Source organism: Tursiops truncatus, chromosome 2 (assembly GCF_011762595.2).
Source record: "Tursiops truncatus isolate mTurTru1 chromosome 2, mTurTru1.mat.Y, whole genome shotgun sequence".
NCBI classification, from domain to species: Eukaryota; Metazoa; Chordata; class Mammalia; order Artiodactyla; family Delphinidae; genus Tursiops; species Tursiops truncatus.
This window is the reverse complement of record NC_047035.1, coordinates 1,683,726-1,698,095: the sequence shown is the minus strand read 5'-3', so window position 1 is coordinate 1,698,095 and position 14,370 is coordinate 1,683,726. Positions and strand designations below refer to the sequence as shown.

Genomic DNA, 14,370 nt, shown 5'->3' with positions numbered 1-14,370 from the left:
AGCTATTTGGGAAAACATGGTCCAGGTTAATAAATGGTTTCAAATGTCCTCTGAAGATGACCTAGATGCTCCACTGAGAGAAAACTCCCAACCTGGGGGCAGCTGGTGCCCCGAGCACCCCCAGAATGGACCCCTGGGTATGGGGCCTGAGACAGATGTGGCACTGTGGGTCCCAGGCAGGTCCCCCTCCTGTGCCTTGATTTCCCCTCCAGTGGAAGGAGCCACTGCCGGGCTGTGTCTGAGACGCCCAGACAGCGGACACAGACCTCGTTGGTTTGGAATAAATCTCTCCCGTTTCTCCAGCACCTGAGACGTGGGGCCGCATTTCTTGCAGCCTCGGTGGCCACCTGGGGGGGCTGATCTGCCTGGCAGAGGGGTGACGCTCTAAATGCAGTGCCCGGGGCTGATCTGTGCTGCCCAGGGCTTGCCGGCATCTTTACGAGGCAGGACGAGCCCCGGCTGAGAACTCGGGACTGGACGGGGAGGACCTACAGCTGAGCCGGCCCCGCCTGCCCATCCACCAGCCACGCTGTGTCCCCTGAGCCGGGCCTGGCTCAGCCACCGTCTGGGCCCCAGACTGAGGTCGAGAAGAGGCTGGTGCTCTCTCCACGTCCTCGCAGTTTGGCTTCAGGGAGGAATCTTGTGGGGACTTCCCAAGCCCTGTGCGCCCAGCCCTGGGCGGGGCCGAGCCAAGGGGGACAGAAGGTGGAGACCCAGTTCCTGCCGCAGGGAACCGGGGCTTTGGGCGCAGGGGCAGGAGGGATCTGTGGGTGGTGGCCTGGAGCCTGGAGACGTGAGGAGGCCGTCCTGCACTGCGCTTCCCAAGGCTGCCGGCGGAGCGTCAAGGCACCAAGCCTGGGTGCGGATCCGAGCTCTGCACCTGGGGTTTCACCGTCTCCCAAACAGGGCAACAGGGCCATAGTGAGGGTCACGGGGGCTCCATGTGCACAATTCTTCGCCCGTGTCAGCAAGCGCCCGTCTCTGTTGTTCTAACATCGGTGCAGGGCTGACTCACGGTCCCGCCCCCATCCACCCAGGGTGCGCAGCACACCCCGGAAGCCAGGCTCCCCCAGGGGGTTCCCGCATCGCTCCAGCCCCCAGGGAACCTGCTGCCTCCTTCCCAGGAGCAAAGGTCCCGGCTCCACTTCTCGCCACTCATCTTCGGGTGATTTCATTTGCCCAGAAGTGACCTGCCGAGCTCTGGGGCTCCTACGGGATGAGTGGAGCTGAGGGGGAGGGGCAGCCCATGGAGGGAGGGCCCGCTCCAGAAGGAGGGTGGTGGGTCCAGCGTAAGGGTCAGCCTCTGATGAGGGCCCTGTGGGTCTCCCGAGGGCGTGTGCAGCGGCAGCCCTGGGATGGGACACTGACCCGCCTGGGGGCCCGCTGAGCTGTGAATGTCACCTGCCGGTCCCTGCTGGTCACCACGCGTCAGTGACTGTCCTAGCAGGACGCGTTTGGAATCCCCTGGGTCTCCATACCTGTCTCACCCACCCCTCCTTGAGCTCCCACCAAGCCCCAGCCTCCAACCCCGACAAGAACCTCAGCCCCTCTGGGTACCTGGGTGGTCGTTGCCTGGATGGGCTGCAGGGAAGATCGCTGACCAGGGCCCACGGTGCCCCCAGGCCTGCTGGCCACTCCTGACTTCAAGACCACCCGCTGCCTACATGTGGGGCCCATTTCTGGGGTCCTGGTCCCTAAACCGCCCTGCAGACAGGGGGACCCTGTTCTTGCCTCTGTAGGGGATGGTCTGCCGGTGGCTCCCTCTGGCTGAGCCCGACTTTCCTCCGCGGGGATCCAGGCTCAGCCAACACACTCATCTGCTGACTTTCCTCCGCGGGGATCCAGGCTCAGCCAACACACTCATCTGCTGACTTTCCTCGGCGGGGATCCAGGCTCATCTACTCATCTGCTGAGCCTGTCACAGAAGGCTGGTCTCATGCACGTGCTGGCGGGCATCCCTCCCACAGCCAGGAAGCGCAGTGTTGCCCCAGTTCCGTTTCTGGAGCAGGACAGAGCCAGGTCTGTGTCCTGGTTCCTGTACTTCCTGCTGTGTGATGCTGGGCCGGGGAGTGACCTCACCTCTCTGAGCCTCAGTCTCGCCACTGGGAAAGTGCAGAGGATAAGCAGACCGTCCCTCAGGGTGGCAGTGTGGGGGACCGAGGGAGCATTCAGGGACCCAGGGCCTATCCTTCGAGGTCAGGCACCTCCCGGCCCTGCCTGGGCTTCAGGGCCACACTCAGGCAGCTGTGGGCTGGCATCTCTGCTCCCTGCATCCGCTTCTGGGCTCGGGTTTCTGGGGCCTTCTGGGGGTTTCCCGGCTTTTCTGGAGGCCGGGCAGGACTGACCCTTTCAGGGACGTGAGCCTAGATGTTCACGTGTCTCTCAAGCCTCCAGACCCTGCACTGGTCCACTCAGAGGGGTGCACCGGGCAGTGGGAGGCCTGGGATCTCCCAAGGATGGACTGATCTCGGCTGTGTCACGCTGGGGGAATGCTGAGGTGCCCCCAGGGCCTGGTGAGCTCCGGCTGGGGACTCCCATTCTCGAGCCCTTTGGGCCTGGAAACCCCAGCCTGACGGAGGCCCCGAAATCACGCCTCCTGGTCCCCAGGTCTGGGGTGGGGTTGTCTCAGAGCAGCAAAGCAGATGGCTGTGAGCTGGGCGGCCTGGCAGGTGACCCCTCCTCTGAGACCCAGGCACCGGGGCGGGGGGTGCATCTCACGGTCCCATCTCCCTGCTGGCCCCCTGCCGTGCTCTTCTCTCTCCTTGGAGAGAAAAGCATCTTCTCCTCCATCAGCCAGAAGGGAATCGGGAATCCGGGAAGCAGTGGCAGCGGGACAAGCGGGCTGGTGCCCCTGCCTGGCCTGGGAGGGCAAGGCTGGCCTCATGTTCCATCCCTGTGTGAGCCGAGGGTGGGCCCTTCTACCCATAGTTCACTGTTTCCCTATAAACACCACGGTGACCCCAAGGGCCTGCCCTGAAGACCCCCAGTTAGCTTCACGCAGGGGCCGGGCTGGGGGGCAGTTTCCCAGGGCTGGCAGATGTGTGAGGGGAACCAGGAGGTCCTGGGCACAGTCCCGGGGACCCCAGGCCCCTCCATGGGCCGTGACAGGCAGTGAGGGCTGGGAGTCTGGCACGGCTCTGAGCCCTCGCGGAAGGTCCAGACTCAGCCAGTCCTGGGCAGGGCCCAGGGCTGGGGCGGGTGGGTGGCAGGCGGGGAGGCGGCCGCTGGCCGAGCGCGGCTGGAGCACCGCAGGGTTCACTTATTTCACATTATGCTGATCGGATGGCGAGATTTCGTCCCGGGGGAAACGCGTGTCAGGCCATGCGATTTGTTAATAAGCTGAGGAAGAGCGTGAGCTTGGTGGGAAGCACGCCTCCCCTGGAAGGACAGAGTTGTTACTTGGCGCCACGGGCACACATACACGCACACACACACATGCAGGAGCGCACACACGCGTGGGAGTTTGGCCCCAATGCTCTGTGCTTGTCACGTCAAAGTTCTTGGAATCCCGATGCTGGGGGCGTCTTTCCCACCAGGAGCCCTGCTCTCGGCCCCTTTCCCCACCTGCCCCGGTCCTGGAGGGCCAGCCGGCCGGCCGGCTCAGGGGCTCAGTGGCAGGAGTGGTGACCTTCCAAGCAGTGAGCATGTGACACTCGGGCAGAGGATGGGCAGGCTGGGTGTTGCCTGGGGCTGTTGGGGTGAAGAGTCCAGATTCTGGACCAACAGGGCAGCAGGAGGGCCCCTGAGCTGCAGCTGGGAAGAGGGCGGGGCTCTGTGCTGCAGCTGGGAAGAGGGCGGGGCTCTGTGCTGCAGCCGGGCTGGGCAGGTGCCGTTGGCTGACGCTGGGGTTGAGAGAGCAGGGCCCAGTGGGCACCTTGGTCTGTGGAGGCCAGTGGACCAGCTGCCCCTCATCAGCCTCCCCGCTGGGTTGCATAGGGGTCTTTAAGTGTCATTTAAGAACCCCGCCCAGTTAGCCACGCTGGCTGACAGCAGCTGAGCTGGTCCCGGGCCAGGTGGGATGAGAAGCCCTCCCTCCGTCTCCCCTGGGGGCAGGCGGGGGTCCAGGCTCCTGGCAGTCAAAGCGGAGGTGATGAAGCTCTGTAGGGGAAGCCCTCCCTTTGGAGCCCCCCAGGGGCTGGGGCCGCGGGGCTGGGAGGAGCGGGGGCCCAGGAAGCTGCAGGAGATGGGTGTGGGTGGTGCTGCTTGGGCCCCAGGACCGTCCAGGGTGAGGGCAGCTACCTGGCGGGCCGGGTGGATGCCGTTTGCGGGGCACCTTTAAAAAATGATTACTTCCTCATCCTTTCTCTGGGTTTGTTTCTCCAGAAATGTTCATCTCCAGAGCCCCTGTGGCTCCACAGCAGAGAGGGGCCGGGCTCCAGAGAGGGCTGCCGCCCAGTTCCTGTAGTTCCTGCTCTTTTCCTGGAGTCTGGTGGAGGCGAGGGGCCAGCTGTCAGCTCCGAACGGCAGAGTCTGGACAGCCTCATTCAGCAAGGGGAGGGCAACTGAGGCGAGGGGCGCGGGCTCGTGCCAAGGTCTCCCGGGCAGTTAGAGGGGCCAGGACTGGGCCCAGGCCGAAGGTCTCCATCAGCTCCCTTTCCTGTCCTGTCTGTCCCCCTGCCCTTGTCGGCTTCCTCTTGCCCTCCCTCTGTCCCTCATGGTGGGCTCTGTCCCCGGCCCGTTTAGTGTCGTCACAAGCCATGGTCACCGGCCCCAGTCCTCCCTGGCCGGCCCTCCCTGGGTGCCGTGAGCCAGGACCCGTGCGTCTGGCTTCCAGGCCTGGTCCTGGCACTTAGATCACAAGGTGGCTTCTCCCCAGGAGGTCCCCTTTCTGTCCCCAGGCACCAGGAATGGGGCAGCGGGAGGAGGGGGTGGGTCTGGGGGCTGCTGGCTCAGGCTGCCCCCCCCCCACCTCAGAGCCAGGCTCCACCGGCCATGCTCTCTGGGAGGCTCTGGCCTCCATGCCTCCCTCTCAGCCCCCATCAGCACCCCCTCCTGAAACGGGGCCTCGGGCAGCAGGGCAGTGTCTCCTGCCCCCCAACTGGCAGGTGCCCTGTGTCCCCTCGCCCAGTGCTGGGGTCAGGACAGCCTGCCTTGCAGGGAGGAAGGTGTAGGTGAGATCTGAGTGAGGCACAGGTGAGGGCCGTCCCTTTGGGTGGCTGATGGAAACTTCCTGAAGTTTTTCATCTACTCCCGGCCTTCACCGCGAGCTCTGCTCAAACCGTCAACTCCAGTTCCAGCTGCTCCTCGGTGGCGCCTGGGGTAGTGAGACCTTCCTGCCTCTGGCCGTGGGGGCACTCTGTGCCTGTGACGGTCTGGGGTCTGGGGTCTGAGGGTCTCAGGGCAGGTATGGGGGACTGGGGGCCTGGGGGCCTGGGGGTCTGAGGGTCTGGGGACCTGAGGGTCTGGGGGTCTGGGGTCTGGGGTCTGAGGGTCTGGGGACCTGAGGGTCTGGGGACCTGAGGGTCTGGGGGTCTGGGGGTCTGAGGGTCTCAGGGTCTCAGGGCCCGCAGGTATGGGGGCCTGGGGGCCTGGGGGTCTGAGGGTCTGGGGGTCTCAGGGTCTGAAGTTCTGAGGGTCTCAGGGCCCGCAGGTATGGGGCCTGGGGGCCTAGGGGCCTCAGGCTCTTGGGCTCTGGGGCAATGAGGCTCTAGGTGTCTCAGGGTCTGTGATCTGAGGGTGGGACGATTTAGGAATCTGAGGGTCTGGGGATCTGAGGGTCTAGCTCAGGTCTTTGGGCTGCTTTGGAGTTTCCGTTGAAGGAAGCTGGAGTTTGGTACAAGGATTTTCTGTTTGAAGCTTCTGTTGGCCCCAGCTGGCCATGCAAGGGGCAGGTGGGCCTCCAGAGGCCCCTGGCCTCCCAGTCTAGAGTCCTGGGCAGACTGGCCCAGACCCCAAGGGCATCCCCAAAGGCGGTGGGCCAGGGGTCCCCATGGAGGCAGCAGGTGTGGGGCTCGGAAGGGGGCAGTGAGGGAGGGGCCGGGAAGCTTCTAGGGCTGGAGTCAGGATGGAGTGGGCAGGATGGAGGGGAGGGGGCAGGGCTGAGATCTATGCAGTCCCAGAGCCACTCTCGGGGTCCCCACTGTGCTCATGTCCAGCTGTGGCCACCTTGAAGTTCTCAATTCCTAGCCCTGGGGGAGTGAGGCCCCACCTGCTCCCCGCTCTGCGGGGGCGCCGTGACGGGGAAGGGGGGAGGCAGGGTGGAGGTTGGCCCCAACGTGAGCTGCGGGAGGTGGGGAAGCAGAGTGGGGAGACAGCCCTGTCCTTGTGTGTTCCCAGCCCCCTCTTCCAGGAAGGCCCCTGGGCCCCAGCCTGGCCTAGGCTCTCTCCCCACACCTTCCTGCCTGCCCCTTGGGGGCTCTCCCTCCTGGCTCCTGTGCTGTAAGCCGGGTGAGGAGGGGCCGCCATACTTGTGAGCTTAGAGACACAGCTCACCCAGGCAGGCATCTCGGCTCTGGCTCTGGTGCCAATATATGGGGTGTGAAAGGCAGAGCGGAGCGGGGCAATTAGACTTGCAAATGGACCCACAGCCCAGGAGCGGGGCCTAGGGTGAGACCCAGCCCTGCTAGTGGATGTCACCCCAGGGCAAGGCAGGAGGGGTTGGGGCCCCTTGCTCAGGGCCGGCCAACCTCCCCTTCCCCACACCGAGGTCCCAGACAGGCTGCAGAGGAAGGTGCCCCATGGTGTCACTCCTGGCATCTGGGCCCCTCCCCTCCGTGCTTTGCCTCCTCCCGGGGTGTTCCTCAGCCGCCCCACCCTGTGGGTGTCCTTGCTCTGTCCTTTTGGTGGCCCTCCTCCCTCTCCCCTCTCCCCCAGGACCACCTTGCTCCGCCCTGTGGCTTCATGTCCCCAGATCTGTGACTCTGTCGCCCCTACCCCCAGCCCTGGCCTCTGCCCTGTGCCCCTTGGACTCCCCAGACCTGCGGGATCCAAACCAGTGCTTTCTCTTCCCTCAAACCCACCCCTCACCCTGCCCTCCGCCCCACTGTGGGAACTCCATCCTCCTCCCAGAACCTGGGGTGACCTGGGCTCCCCACTGCCCCCTGAGGCCTCCAACCCAACCCCATGGCCACACCAGTCCTGACCCTCGGCTCTCAGGCATGACCGGGAGAGACCCAGGTGTCTCCATCCTGGGGAGGGAGGAAGGGCGGGGGGTCTCCCGGTGACAGGCCAGAAGGTACTCTGTACTCGCAACTCAGCATCTCGCTCACAAGGACAACGTATCTCCGTGAAATCTGGGCTCTGCTCTTTCTAGTCTGCTTCTGCTCATTGCTTTGTTTGCCGAGTTGCTTCCCGGCGTGGTCGAGCCGAGCGGTCCCGCAGTGGATTTCGCCGTCCGTCTGATGTGCTCCTCATGGATGCACCTGAGGGTCTCCTGCTCTTTCTCGAAACAAATATTTGCATGGAGTCCTCTGTTGCTCAGCTCAGCCCCAGGGAGCTCTGCGGCCGAGGGGGACGCCATACCCTGTACGGTGAGCAGTCAAGGTCGGGCTAAGGCTAGGGTGGTGGGGGCACCTTCCACAGAGGCCCAGCTTCCGCCCCACAAACCCAATCGACACGGGAGTGATGCTGTGCCTTTGGCGAGAGGTGCCTGTCCCACCGCGCTCAGGCTGAGCTCCCGTAGGTCCTAGAAGCAGGACGTACGGTCCAGCAAGTGACCTGCAGTCTGGGAGGCGATCTAGGCCAGGAGAGAAGTCAGAGAACGTATGTGGGGGGACTCAGACGAAGGGAGGTACTGGGGCAGGGGTAGTCAGGGAAGGCTTCCTGGAAGAGGAGACACTTAGCGAGATCCTGGAAGGCAGAGAGGACTGCTAAGTCCTCTGCTTAGCGAGAGCTGCTAAGTTTTCAGGACTTTCATGAGCCATCTGTGAAGCATGTATGTCGTCATGCTGGGCCGTGGTGCCGGGTCTGTCTCACCCCGTCCCCGCTGCGGAGCCCTGCGCGAGGCCAGTCCCTAGAAGTGGTCAGATGGTCTGAAGAGGGAGGGCTCCGCCACCCGGGTGTGGCAAGCCCCTGGCAAGTCCCTCGACCCCCCTGAGCTTCAGTTTTCTCCTCTATAAACTGGGGACAGCAATCCAGGACCTCTGCGCACACCGGCCCGGGCTCCCTGGAGCTGACCGCATGGGTGTGTGTGGTGGGGGTGCCACAGAAGGGCCACTGGGGGCTTGGGGGGCTCCAGAGCCAAGAGGCAGGAAGCCCTGGGGTCTGTGGCTCAGGGAGCCACTCCTGCAGGCCTCGGAACTCGCTGCTGCTCCCTGGACCTGCAGGACTGAAGCCAGAGGTTTCCTGCAGAGGGCGTGGGCCGTGTGTGCGTCGACACACGCGCCTGTGGACAGGCATGGGGCAGGTGTCTGGGTTGAATACGTCAGATCAGGAAGCTCTTTTCAGTGCGGGGGGAAGCAGCATCAGGAACAATCATTTGTGCAGACCCAGGGATGCCCGTTTCTGCTTTCCAGGAGAGGGCACTTAGGTTCCCAGCGGAGGTGACGCCCTTGGGGTTCCCGCAGGGGGCAGGTGGTGGAGCCTCTGGCCTGTGCCTCTCGTGGCCGGCACGAGGGTCCCCCTGAGCTGCCCTCCAGGACGGGTTGGCCTAGTGCAGGGGTGCAGGGCGCTCGGGCGGTCGTGGCCCAGACACAGGCTGAGCCCGTCCCGGCCCTGGCTGAGGGCATCATGATGACCGAGGCGGGGCACCGAGGAAAAGCGCTGAAACTTCACGCCATCCATCTCTGGGTGATTTGCTGTGAAGCCGGCGAGGAGCTGCGTCCTGAATCATGTCGGGGGGTGTTACACACGCATCGCGAACAGACTGGCTCCTAAATTGTCTTTTATGAGCACCCGCGGGTCTGCGGGCAGCGGGCGTCTGGACCCAAAGCCCGCCGTTATTTGTGGTGCAGACGAGGAGGCGCTAATTACGGATGCACCAGCCCACCTCCTCGCCACCTCCAGTGAAAATTCATGGTCCGGCCACGGGCAAATATTGATTCTGACCCTTAACATTATTATAATGAGGGATAAAAATCAAATTGCCTTCCCTGAAACTCAATCGTTCTTCCGTGCCATTCCTCATCGATCTTTCTTTCCCCAGGTTTTGCCGTAAATTATTCTATTCAATTAAGTAAACTCGCACATAATGGCATTTTGCAAACTGAATAATTTATTGACTGTGTTTGGTAAAAGTCTGCTTCGGGGTGGGTCAGGGAACGGAGGGGATTTGGTCCCCAGCTTGTGGAGGCCGGTCTGGGCTGGGGGCTCCAGGGGTTACCTTCTCCTCCCCGAGGGGCTCTGAGGCTGTGGGGTGGGCGGGACACAGAGCAGTGACAGTGAGGTCCTTGGGGAGACTCTGAGGAGGAGGGCTGGACCTGGGTGGCTTTCAGGAGGTGAGGGAAGGGAGGGGGCGATTCAGGCTCAGGGCCTGGAGCTGGGGTCCCGGTGGCCCTGGAGAGGGGCTGAGAGCGGTCACCTGTCTGCCCTCTGCCCCGCCTTGGCCTCAGCTTTGTGTCTCAGTATAAAACATCTGTGTTCGCCTTCTCAGGGCCGCTAGAACCAAGTACGCAGCCCGGGCGACTTGGGTAACAGACATTCATCCTCTCGCAGTCCTGGAGGCTGGAAGTGTGAGATCAAGGTGTCGGCAGGGCTGGCTTCTCCCGAGGCCTCTCTCTGCGGCTTGCAGATGGTTGTCTTCCTGCTTTGTCCTCACGTCCCGTGCGACTGTGAACCCCCGGCGTTTCCCTGTGCATCCAAATCTCCTCTTATAACCAGTCAGACTGGTTTAGGCCCTGCCCTAAGGGCCTCGTTTTCACCCAATCCCCCTTTCAAGGCCCTGTCTCCAAATGCCGTCACATTCTGAGGTGCCGGGGTCGGCTTTGCATGGGAGCTTGGGGGACACAGTTCAGCTCGTGCCAGTATCCTTGTGGCCAGCTTGGTCCTCTGACCAGCCTTGGTGTCTGGGTCCAGCCGGCTTCTCCCAGCCTCCAGCCTCGTCAGCTGCTTCTGCACAGGAGACCGAGGGGACGGTCCCACACCGTCCCCAGGGGCCTGGCTGCCCACCCCACCACTCACTCAGCCTGTGCCCCACCCCAGTGTCTCCTGCGTCCCTGCCCTCGGCCCGCAGTCTGAGGGGAAGCAGGACACCTGGGGGCATCTCCGCACACCCCTGGGCACTCTGCGGACAGCACAGGCGGGCGGGCCCTGGGCTTCCTGAGAAGCAGCTTCCGCAGCCCCGTACGGCCAGCCCCGGACTGTCCCCTCGGCTGTCCCTGCTGCTGCCCTCACCCACCTGTGCGGCCCCGCACAGCGCCGTGGCCCGCCGTGGCCAGGACAGCCTCAGCCGTGCCCTCCGTCCACACCTCCACCTCCAGCTGGTCCTGCTGTTTAAACTCCAGGTCAGGTGTCCAGCTGCCCTTTGCCTGTGTCCCCTGGACACCCCTCTGTTTCGACACACCCCAAAGAAGACCATTGCTCCCCCCGGCCTGCCCCCCCCTTTCCTGGGATCCCGGTGCCAGTGGAGTGGTCACCGTTTACCCGTGGTCCAGGCCGGGAAGCCAGGGTCACCGGGCGCCTCTCTTCTTGACCCCCCTCCACCCCCATGGCCCCCGAGCGGTGCCAGGGCGGCAGAAGCTCTCGCTTTGGGTCGGGGCAGGGTGGGAGTCAGAGACCCACCTCTAGGTCAGCCCTGGCCGGGCCTGATGCCACCTCGGCCAGGGCTCGGCTTCCAGCTCCACCCCACCCTGGAGCTGCCCCTCAACCTCAGATTCTCCTTGAGAGGCGAACAGGTCCCCCTCCCTCCAGGTAGTGCGAGGTCAGGGAGGGCGTGGAAGGACCCTGAGACACAGGAAGCGCTGGTGGGCGTGGGGCGGGAGCCGGCACCGCGTGTGCTCCGTGGGTGGGGTCTGGGTGGAGCCGGCAGGGGGGGTGTGCGAAGGGCGGAGGGGGGAGCTAGCCTGAGCCTTCTGGAAGCCGGCTCCCTCCCCCCTGTCCCCCCCACAGACCGGCTGGGCTGCCGAGGGAGCCAGGCTGCGGACCAGGCCCCTGCTGCCGCCTGGGGGACGTCACGCAGCCCAGCCTCGACTTCTCCTTCATGGGCCTGGGGGCGGGCTGGGGGCGCGGGGACCGGGGATAATTACAGTTAATTGCTCCTGGATCTGGCCCTGCAGAGGCTGCCCGGGAAAGCTGTTAGCACTCATCAAATCGATAATGAGCTGCAGTTGGCAGGGCTCTTAGGCTGCGGGCTTTCCTGGGGAGCCCTCCTCTGTACCCTCCCCACAGGCGGGGGCCCTCGCTGGAGAGAGCCCGATGAGCGGGCCCTCGGTGGGCGGAGCCGAGGGGAGGCTTGGGCTCACCCTGCCCCCCAGAACCCTCATGGGGAGGGGCATCCTTGGGGTGGGTCCCAGTTGCTGCTGTGGGGTGAGTGAGTGGATGTGAGCGAGTGAGTGATGCCGGCCTGCATTGTGGGGAAGGTCCACGGGGTCCTGGGGCAGAGGAAGCGCCCACACTTCTCCAGTCTCTGACTTTTGCCCGGGACACGTCAAGCGCAGGGGCACAGAGAACGCTGGACCCTGAACTCACGGTGAAAGCCAGGGGTCTGGGACACTCGGGCTGTGGAAGCTGCTGGATGCTGGAGGAAGGGGCCACTCCTCCTGGAGGGCGGGCGGGGAGCTCAGGCCTCTGTGGGGCCGGGGGGCCGGGTGGGCGTCCTGGGGGTCCCGTGAGCGGCACGCCGTAAGCCACCCAGGCTGAGAACTGTGTGTGAAACACTAAGTATATAAACACTGGGCCCGACAGAGCCACGCTTTTCCAGATCAGCAACCGCGGGGCGGGGGCTGGAGTGGAGCCCCGCGGCGGGAAGTGTGGGCTCCTGGCTGTCTGCGCCCCACGGCAGAGGCCGGTGGCTCAGACCAGCGTCATTCCTGGGCAGAGTCAGCTCCGGGTGGGGACACGCTGGCCACCAGTGGCGCCGGCCCGAGGGGAGGTGTGCAGGGGGCTTTGGGGATGTGCTGCGCCGGGGCATGTGCGTGGCCTTCCTCCACCTCTGCCACCGCCGCCGCCGCCGCGTGAGGCCCTGGTCTGGTGGCCTGGCGTGGTGGGGACACGGAGGGGTCCCCCACGGCCCTCTGTGTCGCCAGCCTCAGCACTGGGCGAGCGGTCTCTGTGGCCTCTGGCTTCGGGGCTGGCGGTGTGCGGACCCAGGGCAGGGTCACTCCGCGGAGTCAGCCCGGGGCAGAGCCGGGCCCGGCCCTCCACCCGCACGGCGGCTGTAGGGAACTCGTGTCCTGTCTGTGTTTACGGTGCCCTGGCAAGTACCCTTTAGGAGTTGTTCATAGAACAGCGACAGAAGGGGACAGGAGCAAGGTGCCAGGAGGGGGGGCTCTGGCTGCCCCGAAACTCTGAGTCCCAGGGGAGCAAAGACCGCGGGGGCCGGCTGGGGGGGATGACGCTGGTTTAGATCTGCAGGTTTATCCTGGGACAGCGCATCTGGCCTTTTCTGTGTTGTTCGTATTTTCTACGATGACCTTGAGCTCTTTTGAAACAGATGGAAAAAATGGAAGAAAGTGAAGGGATTGCACCTAAAAATGTGACTTGAAGAATAAGGTTTCCTTTCTCATACCCAGTAACATTTTCACTTATCCCGGGCCTGAGCAGAGGAAGCCGGACCGGCTCAGCCCTCAGACTCGCAGTTTAAGCCCAGTGCCGGCAAACCCCTGACGCAGCAGGTGGGCACACGGTGCGGGGGAGGGGCGCTGCCGGGTTGGGGGGACAGCTGGCAGGAGCCTGGCACATCCGCTCATCAGGGCATCCCAGGCCCCCGAATGCTGAAGGTCACTGCAAGGACATTGCACAAAAGGTGTGTCCCTGGCTGTGTTTGCGCTGGACGGTGGGCACACACAGTCCTTATTTCCAACCAAGAGACTTGAAGCCCCGCAGCGAAGCCCTGGCGCCTCACCGGAACATTTGCATTTGGAGCGCGTCTGTGCGCGGTTGCCAGAGGGAGGGAGGCGTGTGCTCCACAGCGCCGGCTTTCCTCCACTGATTGAATCACTCAGCGAACAGCAGCCCGCGTGGGCTGGGGTTCAGCATGTGCCTGCCTTGTCCTGTCCCCCCCATGAGGGGAGGTGGCAGGGGGGGGCGAGGCCCAGGCTGCCCAGCGATGGCCTGGGATTGGGGAGGGGGGCCCTCCAGTGGTCCCACCCTCTGCCTCCGTCTGCTGTTGGGTGGGGGACAAATACCGGTACTTGAGGAAGAGTTCATTTTAGGTGTGCAAAGGCCACCTGGGCTCGGAAGCTTCCTGCCTCCCAGGCCGCCCAGAGGGGCTCAGCTGGCCCTGCCCCTCTGGCTGTGGGCAGGGGGAGGGCCTTCTGGGGGGTGGCCACTTGCTCCCAGGGGATGGCCTTGGGCCACATATCTGAGCAGAACCCGAACCCCACGGGCCTGCGCGGTGGGTATGTGGGGGGCAGGCAGAGCGGGGGGCCACCCCCCAGCCCTCTGTCTGTTCTGCTCCTTCAGAATGAGCTCCCGAGGCACCGCTCTGATCGTGGCCCGCGCTGCTCACGCACCTTCCGTAGCTCCCTACCACTTCGGCCACCCAGCCTGCTCTCCCAGCATTCCCCGTCCTTCCCCGACCTTGGAGTCTGCTTAGCTGCTGCCCGGCACACCGTACCATGGCCTGGGGGGCTTAAACAGCAGGTATTTATTGTTTCAGCCCGAGCCATTGTGGGGGGCTGGGGGTAGACTGGGTGAAGCAGCCCCTGAGAGCCTGTGACACACCCCCACCCCACCCGCCTTATGCTCTAACCCCTCCTTCCCAGCTCCACCTCCATCCCTTGTGGAGGTGGACGGCCCCAGGCAGCAGGCCTGTGGAGCAAGGGTCTGGGGGTCAGGACGAGGGGCGGCGGGGGTGGTGGGCCTGGGAGAGCCAGGCCGTGGGTTCCCGTGGAGCCATAACAAAGACTCCAGAACTCCCTGCCTCCTTTAGGAGGAAGGGGGCGAGGGACCAGTGGGCCGACTGCACCATCTGTCGGGTGTGACCGGCCTGCGGGGTGCCAGGGAGGTGGGCAGAGGGCCGGGCAGACAGGGCGGCCCCCATGCCAGAAGCCCCGCTCGGCGAGTGGCCAGCCTGCAGGTCAGCATGCCCAGCTGGGTCATTCCTGGGCCTGGGGCTCGGAGGACGGTCCCCAGCGACCCCAGGATGGACTTCCAGGGTGAGGATTAACTCGTTTCAGGCAGTCAAGCGGCAGCGAGGCCGGTAAGTGAATTTCGCTGGGGGAGGCCTCCCGTGAGGGCTTCCGGGCTGGCTGGTGGCCTGCCCTTCACCGCGCCCCCTCTTACGGGTCCTTTAGCTCTGTCTGGCTTTTGTCCTACTGGGTGTCCTGGGGGTGC

General features: G+C 64.5%; 1 protein-coding gene across 1 annotated transcript in view; it reads right to left on the bottom strand.

Annotated features, from left to right (window-relative positions):
* The window catches only part of LOC141278131 (uncharacterized), a 32,822-nt gene that overhangs the window by 5,400 nt on the left and 13,052 nt on the right, over positions 1 to 14,370 (bottom strand). Inside the window, exon 2 of the mRNA XM_073801790.1 lies at positions 10,274 to 10,424. Coding sequence (XP_073657891.1) covers positions 10,274 to 10,424 — 151 coding nt within the window. The remainder of the gene's footprint in view (positions 1 to 10,273; positions 10,425 to 14,370) is intronic.